General features: G+C 36.1%; 1 protein-coding gene across 7 annotated transcripts in view; it reads right to left on the bottom strand.

The window, feature by feature from the left end:
• Window positions 1–525: 525 nt before the first annotated feature.
• Window positions 526–18917, bottom strand: part of CPEB3 (cytoplasmic polyadenylation element binding protein 3) — an 84855-nt gene continuing 66463 nt past the window's right edge. For all 7 annotated transcript variants that reach the window (XM_042863030.1, XM_042863033.1, XM_042863029.1 and 4 more), the window contains 4 exons: window positions 9599–9717; window positions 8205–8319; window positions 5778–5959; window positions 526–2963 (listed from right to left, as the gene is read on the bottom strand). In XM_042863030.1, the coding sequence (XP_042718964.1) occupies window positions 2736–2963; window positions 5778–5959; window positions 8205–8319; window positions 9599–9717 (644 nt within the window). In that variant the 3' untranslated portion in view covers window positions 526–2735. The remainder of the gene's footprint in view (window positions 2964–5777; window positions 5960–8204; window positions 8320–9598; window positions 9718–18917) is intronic.

Genomic DNA, 18917 nt, shown 5'->3' with positions numbered 1-18917 from the left:
TATTAACAACTCAGGGGCACATTCATTTACAAAACAAAAGGGAGCATGTTATAATTTAATAAACTAAAAAAAGTTCTCTTTAAAAAAATACAAACAGAAGAACTCTCACAATTCTGGTCAGTCGTGCATAATCACGCTTGATTATAAATATACAAATTAAGGGAAAATATTTTTTCCACCTTCTATTCACAACTTTCAGCACCAAATGGAGTTTGTTTACAGCTGTTTTTCACGATAATTTTGTTTTTTAGTTTTAACCCAACGTTACGCTGTATTGTACGTCTTCCAGCTTCTCTCTTTCTCTCACTCTTTCTCTCTTTCTCTCTCTCTCACACTCTCTGGGGGTATGTTTGTACATGAAAGAGGGGTATTTCTTCAAAAGGGTTTACTTCGTTCACATAATTAGGTAGATTTCTGTAGGTTAGCTATGATCTTTAATATTACAGTTATAAAGCTCTAACTTCTTCATTTTCAAAAAAACTCAAATAAGCATGAAAAAAATAAAGTTACCCATCTGTTAAATCATTTTTCTTGCAGAATTAAATTAATATATATTTTTCTGAATAAACTTACTTAGAAAATATCATTTTCTTTCCTATATTTCAAAATTGAGGTATTGCAAAAGATCATGTCAGTCAGAAAGCATGCCTTTTTCTTTAAAAAAAATCATCAGCCGACTGTTGAAAACTGTCTAGATACAAAAAGTAGTGCATAACAAAATGTCTTGTACAGATGAAAAAACAGAAAAGACACCTGGGCTGGGAAAAGCAATATCACAAAAATGCCCAGAAGTAACCTCAAAAGGGATAATTATAATTAGCATTTTAAACCAGTAAAAAACTATTTTTTCTTTTTTTTTCTTCAAAAACAGAAAAGTTCCTTTCAAAGCCAATACTCGCAACTAAACACTGGGAAAAACAGCTTACTAAATTAGACACAAACGAGGACATCACGACAAACAAAACCTAGAACATTTACATCTACTATGCGGTGTCATATCCAGTCAGATTGTCCCCAGAACTGCAAAAACAAAGGAAAAAAAAAAAAGAAAAAAAATAGTGTACACATTCTCACAATCGTTAGTATACCAAGTGTGTTTATATTTATATGCTATCTGCAGCCCCATAGTTCATGCTAAAAAAATGTCCACTGTGTTAGCAGGTCTTAATTGTGTTCAAGCTTCACAGGATACATCCAGGGATTAGAGAGATAACGCCACATCCACAGAGCAGACATCTCATGTTACTTTTATATGCAGACATTTCTTTAGCACCACTTCTTTTTCTAACTTTCTTAAATGTGCCTAGTTCATTAGGTTGACAGACTATCTAGTTGGTAGTGTATGTATGCTAGTATGAGCTCTTTGGTTCTCTGGACAAAGTCTGCAACTACGTAACTGGTGCAAGCGTTAGGAGAGAGATTGTAAGTAAGAGCTCATTTCTGTTTATGTACCTGTTATGAACTGTCAAGAGTGTGTTAATGTCGGATACAGAGGCTTTAACAGTTAAGTTTGATCACAGTACTAGACATAATCACCTTACTATATAAAATAAATTGCACGATATATAACAGAGCACCGCAAAGTACTTCATCTACCATCCACAAATTTGTTTTATGAATATCCTACAGCTAGTTTTTATATCTGTTGTAGTATAGGTCATTCTGTAATGGGCTGATCCTAATTTCAGAAGCATTACATTTACTGAGGCATGCCTTCCTCCAGTCAGTAATCAGTTTTTTTTTCTTTGTTACTCAATATTTTGTCACCTAAGTAGACTCGTAATTTGTGCATTGTGGGCAGGTTTTATATTAGACATATATAAAATTTATTGCATGCAGCAACCTGATTAAGTAAACATGCAGTCAAAAAATATTGACCTTCCTTGGAAGCTTTTCTGTATGCTATACTGATCTCCTTTCAGCAGCCATCACTATTTTAATCACATATTCATTTTTTAATTGATACCCTAGCCTGAATAGAGTATTCTGGTATTAGTAATACCATTTTAATAGCAGCAAAAGCTATTGCAGCATACATTTACATAACACTAAAAGACCTAACAAAAAAAAAAAAAAAAGAAAAGAAAAAAAAAAAAAAGAAAAACCCTTAGCAAAACAAAAGAAAAAAAAAAGTCTGATCCAGCTTATGAGGTATCATCCTTACAAGTCAAAAATGGAGAGCAACTAAAGGCTTATTTTCTTTAAGGGTTATTACTACGCTAAATGACCCAAACTAACAATTGCTGAATATCTGATAAGTTTTTGCTACATCTGCCACCTACTTGTGAATATTACCTTTGGTAAGTCATCTGCTAGGGGCAAGTCTAAATTTCTGAAAATAAGTGCATGCTCCAGTTTAAAAATAAAAATAACTATAATTATAATAAAAAAATCTTCATCACATACACATCAACCCAGTGAAGGCTGATGAGAATGGCAGTCTACATAATGTCACTAGTGACAAGTCTTGTGTAGGAAATTAAGGTACCAAGCAGATGTTTGTGTGAATCAAAGTGCAAAATCAGTACAGTTACACTCTGCCGGTTTGTATCATACTGGACACTGAGTTCAGTAATGTGACTGTAAATAATAATAATAGTAATAAAAAGACCCATATCTTCATTAAAGTCGAGGACGAATGCACAAATTTCCAGAACACTAAGCCCTGAGGCAGCGCTCTCTTTTTCCCTCGATTTTATCTACTCCAGTACTTGTTGCTGGGGGAGGCCTGGGGTTCAGCTCCAGCGGAACGGCACGTGGCGGGGTCGGTCACCTCCCTCCTTTACCAGTGGTTTGTGGAATTCTCGCCCAGCACGAGAGTGTATGCTTGCCCAGCAGTATTCACAGTAATACTGCAAACAGGTAACATTGGCACAAAAGAACGGAGCAAATTTTCCACCACACCGAGTGCCTTGGCATTCATCACACATCTGATCATCCAGCACATATGGCTTCACTTCCACCTGCATCAAAAGACAGAAAGAACTGTAAGTCGATTACGCAGTTTTGCTAAGTGTGAATAGAAGAACAATATCTTAGTTCTTTTGACTCTGTTGAAGGTTTCCAACTGATGCTGGATTAACCCAAAGGGCTCGGCAGTTAGATTTTCATACCAACCAGATTACTTGTCGGAAAATCTCAAGGATAGCTATTTAACATTTCTTAGAACAGTACTAAGATCAAAGTATGGCAAAAATAGTGCCACCGAGGAATTTGCAGCTAGGAAGCTTCCAGCTGTGGGAATACAGTTGTTACAAGGGCAGAGCAAGCGGCACGTATGAAGGAAACTGACTGATAAAAACAAACCTGTATTTCTAAACTTCAGAGTTGAGAGTCTGATGAGCTTCAGAGGTTTTGGGGTTTTTTTTTTGGTGTTGGTTGTTTTTTGTGAACTGCAAAAATGCAGGACCAAGCTTACAGATGAATAAATGATTCACATTAAATAAAATTAAATGCACTAGCATTAAATACTCTGCTTTATGCTTGCAAAAATCACTGTCTAACTTCTGCATTTAGCTCTAGACATGTGGTAAGATTTCAAAGTTGTTGTAACTGTGGTCTTGCAATCAATTACAAATAGGCTGGAGCAGTGGACTGTTGTCCTAGTCTCAGCTGTAAACATCCAAGGGCAGGGATGTTGTTGTTGTCTTGTAAAGCACCTGTGCCAACCACAGCAGCATTCAGTGCGTGGCCAGGCACTGCCATAACGCTGCTACAGGAGCTGACAGCATGCGAGTTCTCTCCTGTTTCTGTTCCTCTGAATAATGGCAAATTTAGATGTTATTTAAATTTAAATAACATTTCTACTGACTGTTTATTTCTTCTGGAGAAGTCGGTAGTTTGTGCATGTGTAATTCTTATGTCTCTGTGATGCTATTTATAAAGTGTTTAAGTTCAGTTAGCTACATTTAAAAAAAGACTTAGAAAAAGATGAGATGTGTACTTAGTAAATAATTTTGCTGTAACAAAGTGTTTTGCTGCATAGAAAATTTGATCACAGTAACTACTCTTAAATGGTTGCAATATTAGACAGAGAACAAAACAGCAAGTTGAAAAACAAGAAATTTGCACAGAAATATTTATGGTGAATTTTACTTCAATTTGTCAACAAATGCTACTCATTTGAAGTAAAGCTTATATGGCAAGTAATATTTATGGCTTATGGTACTGATAGAACAGATTTTTTTGCTTGTTCTTTTTTAATTACACTGTGCTGCTGATATGACTCTGAAGATATCTGCATATCAGATACCGTGCCATTGTCTCAAATGAAATCGGAAGAAAGAAAGCAGGACCAATGTCCAGCATATCTCTAGATCTCCACCTACTCACATTTCCTAGTGAAATAGTTTTAAGAATGGGTACTGCACAATTCAGAGATTTCAGTCTATTGGGGATAAAAATTTGAGGACAGAATTAAATGAATTCATGCTTCTTTAAACTCAAAGATAAACCTACATTAAAAACAGATAAAAGATAATGAAGTAAGCTTAAATTCTCCATCACCCATCTGGGATGAGTACTAGTTGTTGAAAACAACTACCAACTAGCATCATTTGTGGATGTGTCTTAAAGCTCAGGAAGAAAACAGGTTTTCAAGCACAAGTGATACATAACCCTCAAAAGATTTAATCCTCCTAAATTCATTTTGTTAGACTCCCAGTAGAAACTGTATGAATTCAGTGCACAAAATAGACTAAGGAACATCATCTTAGATAAAATCACAACACGCACCAGCATCACAAAACTAGTTTGAGGAGATGCAACTATGACCTCATCTAATCTGACAAGAACAAAAAATTAGTCCAGATTTTTAAAGAGAAACTAAAACCAGTTTGGACTATGCTCTGTAGGTGTATTTCTAACTACATACAGCATATAGTGGACATGCTCAGTACCCATCAAGCTGACTCTTAATAAACAATTCATAATAGATTAGGTAGAAAAACAGCCATCCCTCTTGTTATACATACCAGCATGGTATATGCAGTTATACATACTGCATGGTACGTGTTCTTTTGAATAATTTTAAATGCTAAGTCCTCAAAAGCTTGGGTGCTATTTGTACATGTAATCAAGAGGTGAAAATAGAAAGTCTGAAGATATATGACTTGGAAATTAAGTAATTTTTTCATTTAATGTCTTCAACTCAGAATTTAGTAAAGACATTCATTTCATCCTCTACTTGGAAAACCCTTAGAGCACATAGACTAAGAAAAAAATAAAAGGCAGCAAACACCTCATTTTTTTCCCCTCCCATTTACTCATCAAGCATTTTTTTGGCATCTCTTTTTGGTTAAACCAATATTTTGAGGCCATCATTGTCTACTATTTTCTACAATAATACCTGCATTTGGGGAATTTTAAGGCTAGACCTTCATTGTGGAGAGAAAAGGTTGCCTAACTACAGAATCACCATAAGTGATACAAGTAGCCAGAAGCCACATGGACAGCCAGAAATAAAATCTCTTGATGCATAACAGGCAAACATCTAAACTCAAAAGAAGGTGGGTTCATTCTACAGTGCTTGATCTTTAGAATTCAAAACAAAAAAGCTGAGACTAAACTGAGTTTGCCATCAACTATTTTCTGATTTCAGCGTTAAAAATCTCAAGTAACAATTTTAAAAGTCTACTTTTTCCACTACAGTCTAAATAATTAAAAATTATCCACCAAAGAACAAAAGTTACTGTTTTCTAACACAGCATTAGTATAAGGATGTTTTTAATCTCTGTACAGTTTTCTTAGTAACAATCATTTCGTACCACTTTACTTACCCGTTTATCAATGTCATTGTGTTGGAGCTGGACAAAGCGAGCACTGATAGCAGCAATGTAGCTCTGCTGATTAGAGAAAGCCACTCTGCCAGCACCTTTTGGGTATTTCAACTCTGGGTCTGTATCAATGCCAGCATAGCAGACACCTCCGTATAAACGGTCCATAATCATTGCCAATTCAACTGCAAGAAGGCAATTTAAAAATACGGATTCAACATAAATAACAGTTTTGTTTGGTTTGCTGGGTTAAAAAGTAGTGGTATTTGCCTTAGTACGACTGTGTCCAAAGTCTAAAATTGCAAACCTATACGTTGGTTTTAAGCAGCTTGAAACAACTCTATAAATTACAGTAAAACATAAAGACTAGAAATGAAACTTGCAGTGGTTGAACTGTAGAAAGAATGGACCTTGTGAGAGCAGGGATCAGATCAACTTTTCTGGAATTTATCATATAGCAAATTGAAACTGTGATGTTTGAGATTAAGCACTCACGGTTTATCCCAGCACCAGCAAGGCTTGCTAACAGTAGTTTAAATATAAGGTCACTCAAATATACTCCTTTATTTAGAATCTGCTCTTTTAGCCTACATGTTAGGAGTTTGAAAAGACATTAAGAAAGTATTTCATGTACGAAACAAAATTTGGTGAAACACCAGAAGTTATATTTAACACGTGCCAACATTTAGGGTGAATTTAATTAGTTATATTTCTAGAATATTAACTTGATTTTGAGTCTTTTAAAATGGTTTGCTGTTTTTCCTGACATAAACAACTCAAAAGAAAGTTATAAACATTCACTCAGAAGACAGTGTGAGTGAATGGCTAAGGAAACATACAGAAAGAAGGGGAAGATAAAGAGTTGAAGGAAATGGAGCAGAGGCATGTAAAGTGTGTGAAGACGTACAGTTGCTGAGACATTTTCTCTCTATAAGCTGATAGTAAAACAAATTTGATGGATGAAGGACAAACACTCAAAGCAAGGCATTGGGACCTGACAAGTCAATGATTTTTTTTTAATTCCAACATGTGAAAACCCTTTGGTAGCAAGCTAAAATTCAGAAATCTGAGATGAAGGGAAAAAATTATTATATTTAAACTATTGAAATTCTCACAAAAGTTGTTAACTACATATAGAATAGAGCTAATTATTTAACTGAATATGTTTAATTATTTAAACGTGCGTTTGTGTAAACGTGTCACATTATGGAAAGACCAAATGCTAATTTGTCCATTTGCAACAAGCAAACAAACGTCCAAGCCATTTCACCAAACTAGATCAAATTCATACTCCAAACAGTAAGGGGAAACTACCTCCAGGACATACAGACTAAAATATTCTTTTGCTTTCCTGCGATTTGTAACCATTATTTAGGTAATGATCTCAGAAAGTAACAGTCTGGAATAAGCAAGAGCTTTTAAAAGCATTTAAAATAATTTCAGCAAGTTACTCTTGCCAATAGACAAGGAATATATATGATTCCAGGAGGAAGAAACCACACAGTGTTCAGACATCTTACATAAAATGTCTGAATGAGACCTTGAAAGTTGCAGACAAGAGCTGGAAACTCACTGTCTGCTTTGGAACATAACTACCTGTTTTTAAATGTAATGCATAAACAATCTATGACATACAGTTCTGTGAAGTGCTATAATTAGAAGTGAGGTGATGTTTAATTGTTATCAGTTACATAATTATCCTCTCTTACAATTATATCTTATTTTAAGATGGTGAGGAAAATGGAAGCTGGCAAGAAACCTGGGCTAGGAGAAAGAAATCTTTCTGAGAGCAATGACTGAGGATCTTGCATACAGCTTCTCAGAATTATGGATCAGACTGGGCTTGGAAGAAAGGGAAAGCAAGGAGTTACAGTTGCAGGGGGCTAGGAGTGGGTCTGAAAGTAGCCTTCAGCACAGAGTGGGGCTACAAGAGAACTGGACAGGGAGAAATCTCTCTTCTGAACACAAGCTGAGGCCTTACCCATAGCTCCACAGGAAAGTCAGAGTTAGGGGTCAGAAAGAGGGAGAAATTAAAGAGTTGGAAAGGAGCTTGGAGAAGTTTGTATTCTAGTCAAAGGGCAGGGAAATTTGCCCACATCTCAGCAAGCAAATCAGGGTTAGGATTGAGATGGTGGATATATACAGAAAATCAGCCAGTTTCTGTGTGTGATGCAAATTTGAAGAAAACTGTTTCTATTTATTATCCAAATCAGTAACCTATTTAGAAGATAAAAATTCAGGTTTTGTATTTTGTAGACAAAAAGAAATTAACTGACTTAGAAAGTGAGCTGTGATCCTGAGAAAATACAGGATATGTTTTCTGTATTCTATTCTATTTCTTTTACATATGCTGTACATCTTTTCTACTTTTAATGTGTTCTGCTTAATCTGAAAACTCCATTACATGCCCAGCATTTTCCTTTTACTCACCAGCTCGGAGGGGCCGTGGAACTCCTCCAACAAAAATAGTCTTTCTTGGGTCCAAAGGCTGAGACCCATCCATCACAAAGTCACTGTCACTTAGGTTCCAAGGGCGAATTTGCACCTGTACAGGGAATTAGAGTTTATAGTTAGTAGAGGACTTGACAACTTAAAATAAAGAAAAAGTTACTAAATCATGCTCTAATCAACAATACAATTTAGTAAAAGCAGTGAATCAGTGGTGTGTGCACCAAAATGCCAAGAACGTAGCTTATCTAAGTGTTTGACAGGAGGAGGACAATTAATTTTTCACCTCTAGAGGCCAGGCTTGAGTTAAATTTTTCATCATAGCAAACTCCTACCTCATTTGTTCCCTGCCCCCAGCTGCCATTTATAACAAGCAATCTGTGAAAGGACTTCCAGAACATTTTATCACCTGTGCATAATTACCGATGGAGTCTGGACTCCACATTCAAGAAACCACACATTTTTAAGCACTGATGAATGGAAAGAGATAAATTTCTGTGCTTGAAATACAAAAAGAGTTTATTTTGACAGTGCAGTTGCTCACTTCTGTTAAGCAGCTGAGAAGAAATTTTCAAACTATGTAGAGAGAAACTGTTCTCAAGTCATTTGGACATAAAGCTGCTCATATCCACTTGTCGCTGTTAGTACATGCACACACTGACTGTGCTGTAATATTAGATCGTTCATTTATCTGTGTAAGCTTTTCAAGAGCATTTTAAGAAGTCAACATATTTTTATCTAATTGAATTTATTTGTAGTTTCCATTTAATCTGTATGTATCCATAGCCATGAAAAAGAGTAGCTTTGAAGAGTATTAGAGATGTTAGCAATAGAAACAAGGTACTGTATGCTCTACCATAGCTTTCTGCTTTACTTGTGTTTACCCTTCAGTTTATATATGGCAAATTGGACGTACCTAAGTTATAAATGTCTTGGTAATTGCAATCAGGACAAACAATAATTAAAAATAATGGATTACAGGGGGATATTTGAAATCAGCTGGTATTTAATGGAGGGAAAGAAGAGGAGATAGTTAAATTTTTCATTTCATTGCATAAAGCTTTCTTTCAAATAATGTGGAGTGAAAATGCTGAATCTAATTGTTTTAGAACTAACACTGTAAAAGGGTGCATACTCCTGTGAAACACCAGAAGTACCAAATACAAAAGTTAATTGAATGTGGCATTTATCAGAAAGAAGCAAATGTTAAAACTGTGTTACGCTGATACAGAAAGTCAATTCAATGCAACACCAAGGGCAGCAGCAGGAAATGGACAAGTCAGTTAACAGTAAGTAGTTATTTATTTATTTAGCTGAAAAGAGTAACAGCAAATGGGATAACGGCCAGCAGAGGTGTCATGGCATAAGCTACTTACTGGTTTATCCTTGATGGTGGGACTTGATACACACAGGTAAAGTTTCCCATCTTCTTCCAGACAGGCATCTATCAGAGCTTGTACAGAGCTTTCTTCCTGGAACAGCAGGAAGGCATAACCTTGGAAAGGATAAAAGTGGAAGAAAAAAAGAACAGGTTAATTTATAAAAGACTTTTTTTCTTTTTTTTAATAATAAAGAAAGCAACCCACCAAAAGAATAATATAAAAATTACAGGTAACTCAATGTTCTTAGTTTATTTTCATGAATTTAAATTCACCTAATATATCATACACTCATGCAGTATTGATTTCAGAATGGAAAAAAGAACACTTTCAGGATATGACAATGTCTATTTCTTTATTTAATGATTTGAGAGAGAATATAGGCTGGTAACTAAGGGGTTCTTATCCTTAATCCAGCCAGTGGATACATGCTGGTGTAAGTTCTTATGATCTCACAGTGGGAGTATTGAATTTCTGGTTATTATATACAAAGAATGAATATTAGAAAAAAGAAAAACCATAAACAGATAAATAGCCAGTTTGGGACAGAGATGTTAACACCATAAAAATATAAATTATGGTTATACTACATGTTTGCTTTGTAAGTACAAATTATTTCTAAGCAAAATCACCTGGAACAAATTTCTACATTTTTTTGGTAAGCATTTTAAAACTCTGAAGTTATGAAACTCTGAGAACAATCAAAACCACAGTCATTCCACAGGAAGGTTATCACCCAAGGAGAGATCACTGCTTTACCTTACAAACCACAAACATGCTGTTAATAAGACACTGTGACACTCTAAAGTCAAAAGTTAACTTCAGCAGAGTACATCAGGAAATGAGACAAACTTCACAAAGTACAAAGTAAATCTTTAAATAGCTGCTCATTTAAGCTCTGCAAGGGTTTAAGTGTTTCTATGTGTACATACTTCATCTGAAAAGAAAAAAAAAAAAAGAAGAAAAAAATGCTTACCTGAAAGCAACAAGCCAGAGTGAAAAAGAATGACATTTGTTGCATTTTATGAAGAGTCAAAAGACTTGCTGTTATTTATATTTGAATACAACAGTTCAAAAGGAAGAAGAAAGTCCAACAAAAATTACTCCCAAGTGATTCCAAATTTTAGGACTTAAAATTAGACAGTGAAACTAAGTGTACGTGGCATTCCGTGCTCTTGTGAATGCAGCTATCAATAAAGCTTTCTTCAGTTTTAAAGATCTGACCCAAGCAATCATGTTGTGCCACATCAGAAGCGAACCAACGCAGCACACGCTGCAGCAGCAGAGCCATTTAAACATCGGCCGCCAGGCTGAACACAGCTGCCACACTGAAAAGGGCTTTCTATCATGCATGCTCTTTTGCTCCATAATCAGCACAAATTGTTTTTGTCACTGAATATGAACATGTTGGCTTTGACCTTTCTAATTTGGCAGCTGCATGTCTTACAGGCCACCTCTTTTCAAAAAGTCTGCAGCAATTAGAAGCAGCTGGAGTTTAAGGAAGGACTCCAAGACTTTATCTGCCTAAGACTCAACTAAGCAGCCACCCAATGGTACTCACTGTTTACATTATGACAATTTCTGGTATAGCTTTACACAGCCTGTTTGCTATAAAAATAGTTGTAACTTACCCTACCTTTGCAGTTTTGAGTGAATATTATTTGGTATTGTCTGTTTAAATAGATATTGCACAACTCTGATTTATTAGAAAAGAAAAATGAATAGGACACTGCCAAAGGATTTTCCTCTGTAGAGTATTATCTGCCAAATCACCTCTTTCCCTGTCATCTCCAGTTCCGTGTGACTTCCGTATGACTGGTTGTTTTCAAAGGCATAAAAAAAAACATTAGCACCAGAACTTCGCCTATTTCAGACTTTCATAATCTTAAACCAGCAACATTTCCGAAGTTTCTTTAGCGTGTAGTCAATCAAAATTGGTAAATGTGTTTTTTGGCTTAATCACTCAGCAAAAACATGGAAAACTGCTTGAAATGCTTCTTTCTCCTATGGAACTTTTCCAAGGTTTTTTGGGTCATAGTAAAAAGTTGCACCAGTAGTAGATGGAACTGACAGGCATTTTTTTTGGATACACTGAATTGCATGATCATAGAAATCTCATGCTAGATAAAATTAACCTAATTTTGGCTGCTTAATTACAAGGGTAGTAAAAATTAGTACTAATTCTGTTTTCTAACCTGAGACCAACAGCAGCTGTGAACTTTAGTAAGCTAACAACTCGTGATTCTGGACTTCTGTGACTGGAACACGTTGGCCTGCCTGCTAAGGAGTCCCCGTAGGCTCTCTGAAGTCAGTCAGGTAAGGAGATTACAGCAGCAATGCTTTGTTGATCTAGAGAAGCAAGCAGGCTGGACTGGCAAAGTACATATGCAGAGTGTCCAGCATTACTTAAGAATTTGGTGACTGCACATCTGTTCCTGTTATTTAAGGACTTTGCATAGTCAGGATTAACAGAGATTGCAGAGAAATTAAAAGTAACTAATATGGGCAAGAAAGACACCTGCCAAAATTGGAAGTATTTTTTCTTACTTTCAAGAAATGTGCAATGATTGCTAATACTGATGGCCGAGCCTCCACAGTGCCACTGCCTGCATCTGCTTGTTCATACAGGCGTGTGCCTGCTTCCCTGGACAAAGGGAACATCTGAAGTGAACTTCGTGGCAGAAGATGCACTCTGAACTCAGATTGCATTATAAAAACAATGAAAGTGGAAAAATATACCTGCTAAAACTGACATTGCAAAAAAGAATTACTTCACAACTGATAGAATTTAATAATGGTGGGGTTTTCCTAATAGGAAGAAAACAGCATTTTCAATAACTTCATTCATCATTTAATGAAGAGAGCAATCTAAACTGTAACTTATTCTTAGTTTTTATTAATTATCTTTTCCTGTCAGCTGTGTTTAACTGCGAAGTTTGGCTATGACTTTATAAAACTCAAAACACCTACTTCAGATACTGTATTTTGTTTTGCTGAATATTTTAATCCCTGTTTCTACTACAGTGAGAGATGAGCCTCATCCTCCCAAAAAACTCTGGGCCAGCAGACTTCTAACTGTTAACTTCTAACATTTAGAATTGGCAACTATAATGACTTCAAGGTTTAAAGGAAACTTATTTTACAAGGACAGTGGGTGAGGTAGAATTAATAAGAACATTAGTTTTCAAAACAAAAATACGTTACTCCAAAAGCATGAATTGAGCAAATGCCGAAAGCTTCTTCAGATGCCTCAGCATCATGTGCTTCAGCACATTCCTCTGTGCATCAATTTCCTTAAAACACAGTAGTGTTTGTTGTTTTTTTTTGTTTCACTAAGGTTGTCTGAACAGTCTTTTTACTTCATGGTACAGGAATATTTTAGAAAGGTGCTAACAGAGTAACTGTGGAGATGTCTCACTCGTGCTCTAGAGGGGATTGAATTCAGTCTGAAGTTTTTCTCAGAGATTTCAACTAGTTCTGAGTTCATTTCATCTCTTCATATTAACACAAGCTTACCACTTTATGCTCAACTTGTATCTACAAGAAATAATTCATAAATGTTTTAAGTACTTAAGGACAGCAGTTTATCAGTTGCATAAACCATGAGTTCCATTTTCCAATACAAAGCTGGCAAGATTAACTTATTTCTGGCTATTAGGATCATAGCTACTTTGCAAATAAAGAAAATCATATATAATGAAGAGCTATATACAAGATCAAAGAGTATTTGAACACGTACCTATGGCAGAGGTCTGCACTTAATCGATTGATTTCCTCGGTACCTGAGATCAAGTACCTGATTGCCCAAACTCAGCCCACTTGGAAAAATCAGATGTTTGTATTCAAAGGGGCACATATTCTCAGTTTTATAACACTAATTTTGGACAGTGAGGAGAGCCCAGTGTAAAGAGGAGGACTCTCTCCTTGCATACTGTATAGCAAGTCAGAACAGTCTTTGCGTATTCACGTGTATTTATCTCCTATGCACAATGAAAAAAACACTTGAAAAAAATTGAACTACTTCTGAGGCACATTTTCTTTCATTCTGTCTTTTGAAAGTTTAGACAGTGTCTTTTCTGATGTTTTATAGAATCCAACACGACAATAAAAAAATCTGTCATCCACCGATGATCTCTTACATAACATTTCAATATGTTATATTATTAAGGAAAAAATAATATGGACTTAAACTTGCACAGAAAATTAATATTCTAATTTAATATCTGTGACTTCATTTTTATATGGTTGAGATGGCTGCTCCAAAAAGTAGCTTTAAATGGATGTAATTTTTTCAAGGAAGATAAATAGCACTCTCATTTTTCTTTCTGGATTAAAAAATAAAAAAGTATTTAAATTGCATTGCAGTTGTACGAACTACAACTTTTGAATAGATTTGTTTTAAAAGCCCACAGTAAAGGAATATTTGGAATCAGTACGAGCCAACTTACTAAATCAGTTAACGTGATGACAGAGGGTCATTGCTCAAAGTCACCACTAGTAATCTTACTAGAGGATGCTTTGACCATGAATAAAACACATTGCTAAATCCAAAGATGAAAGGACTATTAAAAATGAAACTCATTTTTGAAAAATAAAAATCCAGGGTGTTAAAAAAACCCACAGATTTTCTTTTAAACGTTGCAGTGACACGGCTGGATTTTCAAGACGACATCAAAGGCTTTAAATACTTAAGAAACCTTAAAATAGAAATGACTGTAATCTCACTTAGCTACTGCAGAAGAGTGAAATTATGTATTAGTCAGGGCTGCAAAGATTTCTTTTAGGCAGTCTAATTTTAAATAGAAGTGTATGACGCTGTCAGCTGATTCTTTTATCTAAAAAAGCTTAAGGTAAGAAATGTGAGCAGTTTAGCATGTTACAGCCAGACTCCTGTTTGCTTTATGGTGGTTGGTTTTTTTCCATGAGTACTAGATTGAGTCTGAGTAGTCTGGTAAATAAGAAATTCTCCACGTGCCACATTAAAGTCACAGTTTGGAGTACTTTTTGTTTGCTTTTAATTAAAGGTATGTTCTCCATATCCTCAGTTCCACAGCTGTGAAAAAAACTGAACCTTGAATCTGCAGAGTAATTAAATGAAGGTCACGTAAAAATTAAATGAAGCTAAATGGAAGACAAGATGTGCATCAAGCAGATCATATGGAAGGGTTTAATGAGAACAGATTCTGGATCAGTAGCCTCTGTGAAACGAACTGCATGTCTTCACAATCCCAGTTTTACTATTAAATAGGCCATATCACTGAGGTTACCGACAGAGTGAAAGGTAAACATTTCACCTTCACTGCTAATGACCTTAACGTACCCCAAGTAGAAAAATCAGTTATTTCCTACACTGTCATAAGTACTATGGAAAAGTTTTTCCCCCCACATCTTCTCCACATCTTCAGTGTAAATGAAAAAAAAAACAACCAAACCAACCACAAAACTCACAGCACATCCACTTGCTCCACGAGGACAAGGGAAAGGAGCCCTAGTGTTTCCTCTTCACTGCTTCATGGAGAGGACAGCATTTCAATATCGATGCAGTGAATAACACTGGTAGTGATTTACAGACTCCTTTCACCTCTAAAACATGCCAAGAAGCAGAAGGGATTTGCTGGTCATTGCTACCTGCGGTTTCTTTACAGTTTATGGGAAAACACTGACATCCAGATACCATCTCAATTTTTCCTGTAGTAAAGATGCTTCTCCCCACATTTTCTGAAGAAATTTTGAAGTGCACCCCCTCCGTTAAAAAGAAAAAAAAAAAAGCAATAAACCCATGGCAAATATTCTGAAAGGGAATCGAAGCCCCTACTTTTATGTGGCATTTTACTTCCACAGTGTGCAAAACATTGCAAGAGCAAATCTGTATGCTTGTCTCCTCTTTCAAAGGTCACCACCATTTTAAAACTTCAGACTTATGAAAGCATAGCAGCTCTAAATCAGAATCAAAGGGTATAAAAAAAGGCTATATCATACAAGTCGCTTTATTATAATTATGATAGTAGTCACATGAATTAATTATATGACAAAGAGTAAATTTTTGATGAGGCAAGAGCTATCTCTGTGAAGTTTACTGGGTCGGCAGCATGGAATAGCAGGCATTTGCATGCATCAACACGAAAAAAACCACAACTAAATTCAGAAGTGAATTTGTCAATTTCAGGTTGCAGTACTAAATCACTGCTGCTCTTTTTCATCTTCCACAGGACTCAGGTCTGCTGCTGCTGCTTTAACTCTGAGCAGATGGCTGAAAAGAAACCAGCCTTCAAGTCTGTGGGAAAGCCCAGTTATCCTTGTTTGTCAATAAGCCAATTTCAGATTCTACTCTGCAGTATTAATATAGAAAAATTCTAGATAAATATGTCAGTAGTCTGCTTGATTCCACCTTCTATTCCTTACCTCAGCAGGAGGTAAAATGAATTGATGACATACAGTTTTCATGGCAGAAGACAGAGACCCAAACATCCAGACTGCTTTTTAGCTGAAGTCAGTTATTTTTAGTTAAAAAATTTTGATATTGGATCTTACAACATAGTACCTTTTAAATTATGGGTTAAGTTTTATTTTTAAAGAAGAAAGGGAATTTCCTGCAGCTATGGGGCACAAACCAATCAGAAATTATATAAAGAGCTTCTCTCAAAGATCTTCAAACAAAAAGCACCTGACATCATTTATGCAGACCAAGAAGCCAGCAAGACATTCTCCCACGTGTGTGATTCCAACAGCCCTATGTGCAGACACACAGCTTGCACTTCACCATGATTTCGTAACTCTCTCTGTAGAGGAACTGAAATTGCAAGACTCTTTTTAAGACAGAGTGCAGATGCTGGGCTTGATAGTTCTGAGGTGGGGAAAACCAGGAAAGACAACTGTTCAGACAGGCTGTGTTCTCCATCCTTTACCTCAAGGAATCTACCCTTAGACCAATGCCATTCACTCCAATAGAAATGTTGCGTAGGAAGCCAAAATCTTAGAGAAGACCTTCTGTTGTCTTACAGGGTCACTGCACACTACTGACTCTAATCCAGCCAGAACAGTTAGTCATCGTTCATCCAAAGGAAAAAAAAGAATTTTCCTAACAAATTCCTTGCAATTAAAACCACTGATCATCCATATCTGAAAACCATCCCTTCTCCTTCGTTTTCCTGCACACATACAGAGCTGGCACTATCATTTATCCATAAGGATGAGCTAGGGAAAACAAATAAATACCTACAGAATGCTAGTACTGTGCTGGAGCATTTGATAGTTTAAGGGCTGCATGTGAAATTCACTGCTAGAATTTTTCCCCGATCTGCTATCCAGATGGTTTCAGCTGTGGTGTCTGCAAATAGCTTGAAAACACCAAAGCTACAGATCAGGGGAGTGGTGTAAATGGACCACATAAAGGACACCGTATGCACAGTGTATCAAGCAGTCAGGGCAGAAAAAAAGAAAAAGGCATAACAGTTTACATTCGGAGGATATTTTAGATCATTAGTCCATGTCTCTCCAGTTAATAGTACTTAAATTTAATTAGCGTTATTTGAGGATACCATGCAGATTAATTCAGTACTTCAAAAAACTAATGAAAGAAATTTTGTTGTTTCCTTTTGGACAGAACAGTGTAAAGAATTGAGCAATTTCAGCTTAGAGTAAGAAAGATCTCTTCCTTGCAGCACTCAGAACATATTTTGTGTGTTGGCATTTTAAGGCATTTTATCTAATCTAATATTACATATTTTGTGAAATAATTCTGCAGTAAATGTTCTTGGAAGGTTCTTTTTGTTTCGTTTTTACAGCTTAACTAAAATAAAGATAATTTTAAAACATCAAATTACTTGGTATTTAATTCTTTCCAAAGAAGATGTGCTGTTAGCAGTTTTTCCCTTAATAAGAAGGTTTCCATTGCTGACAACATTGCTTCAGCACTAAGTTTAATCATAAGAAGTCATTGTGTCAATTTCTGTGAGTTGCAGGTCAATAATAACTGGTTTGAATGTTCACTCTCATGTGTTTTTAAGCTCTGGTTGCTCAAGTCTCTCGTCTCTGTTGGCTGTATAGAAGAGACGCACCTTGAAGGCCTCAATGACAGAAAGCTTTTCCAAAAGTCATCTAAGTCATTTTGGCTGAACAAATTTCTCTCTCCAAGTTTCTACTTAGCATGCAGTTTTCTGGGAGATCAGAATGCTACATTTTACAAAAAATATCGTAGGATTTACCAAATCCTCTAAACCACTATGATTCTCACTTTATTAACTGAGAACTGCGCAGCCTCCACTGTGATGTAACAGGGCAGTGATCATACGCAGATGGTGTTACCCACACACATCATAGATCCCCAAACGGGGGCGATTTTGCTGCCAAACACAGCAGTGGGACATCGGAGAGAACGGCTCTCTGCTGCTCCTAGCTTTTGAAACCTGAGCGCAGCAGATCCTCTCCCGAGTACCATCTTCCAACACGTGGTGAATCCCTACTTCCAGTCTTAAACTCTGATTCGGGAGAATAAAAATAGGGCTCATTGCCTCCGAAAAATTCTTGGTGTGTGTTTTCAGATGATACAGGGCTGATTTGAAATTGCTGTATACTTACTGTAGGGGTAGAATGGTGGGCATCACTACAGTGATTCTAGGAACAGGACAGTATAAATTACTGCTTGCAGGACTTTCTAGGGAGCGCAGATTTGTAACTCATGAAATGATCACAACTTACCAGGGGGTGCAGGAGGAATAAAAATTATTTTTGGATTACTGCTTCCAGAAAAAGTGAACCCACTGCAGGGCTGGTCCTCACCAATGATCCCCTTCAACTTTTCTCAACAATTTCAAAGAATTTGATGGTTCCTATATTATTAGCAACAGATGCTGCTCAAGTTATCAGCAAAGCACAAACTGCTGTTATCGAGACCTCAATCTCCCTATTCATAAAACTGATTTTATCCTGGAGCCCATAACACAAATTAATCCATATCTTCCCGTTTATAAAACAACAGAAAAGGCAAAAAAAAATAGAATTTAGATTTCTATGGTAGAAAAACAATTTATGGAGGAAAAAAAAAAAAAAAAAGCAGACCATCAGTAAAATCGATGTAGTTTCAGACACAGTTTATGAGAATCTGACAAATATTTAGCTGCTTTCATTTGACCAAAGCAGACTGCTTCTTTCCTAGGATTAACTGACACAAAAGTCCTTTTTCTATACTTCAGTATGTTCACATAGCAAGTAATACTTTCAACTTCTTTGTTCTGTGATTGCTGCCTTAAATCTTTTTAGTGCCTTAATCACTGAAGACCTTCAAGTACTGGCTAGAAAACCCTCTGAAACCCCACAT

This window comes from Lagopus leucura, unplaced genomic scaffold (assembly GCF_019238085.1).
Source record: "Lagopus leucura isolate 7727_CA_CO unplaced genomic scaffold, USGS_WTPT01 Super-Scaffold_739, whole genome shotgun sequence".
Classification (NCBI taxonomy): Eukaryota; Metazoa; Chordata; class Aves; order Galliformes; family Phasianidae; genus Lagopus; species Lagopus leucura.
Note: the sequence above shows the minus strand (reverse complement) of the source record. Positions and strands in the feature narration are given on the sequence as shown.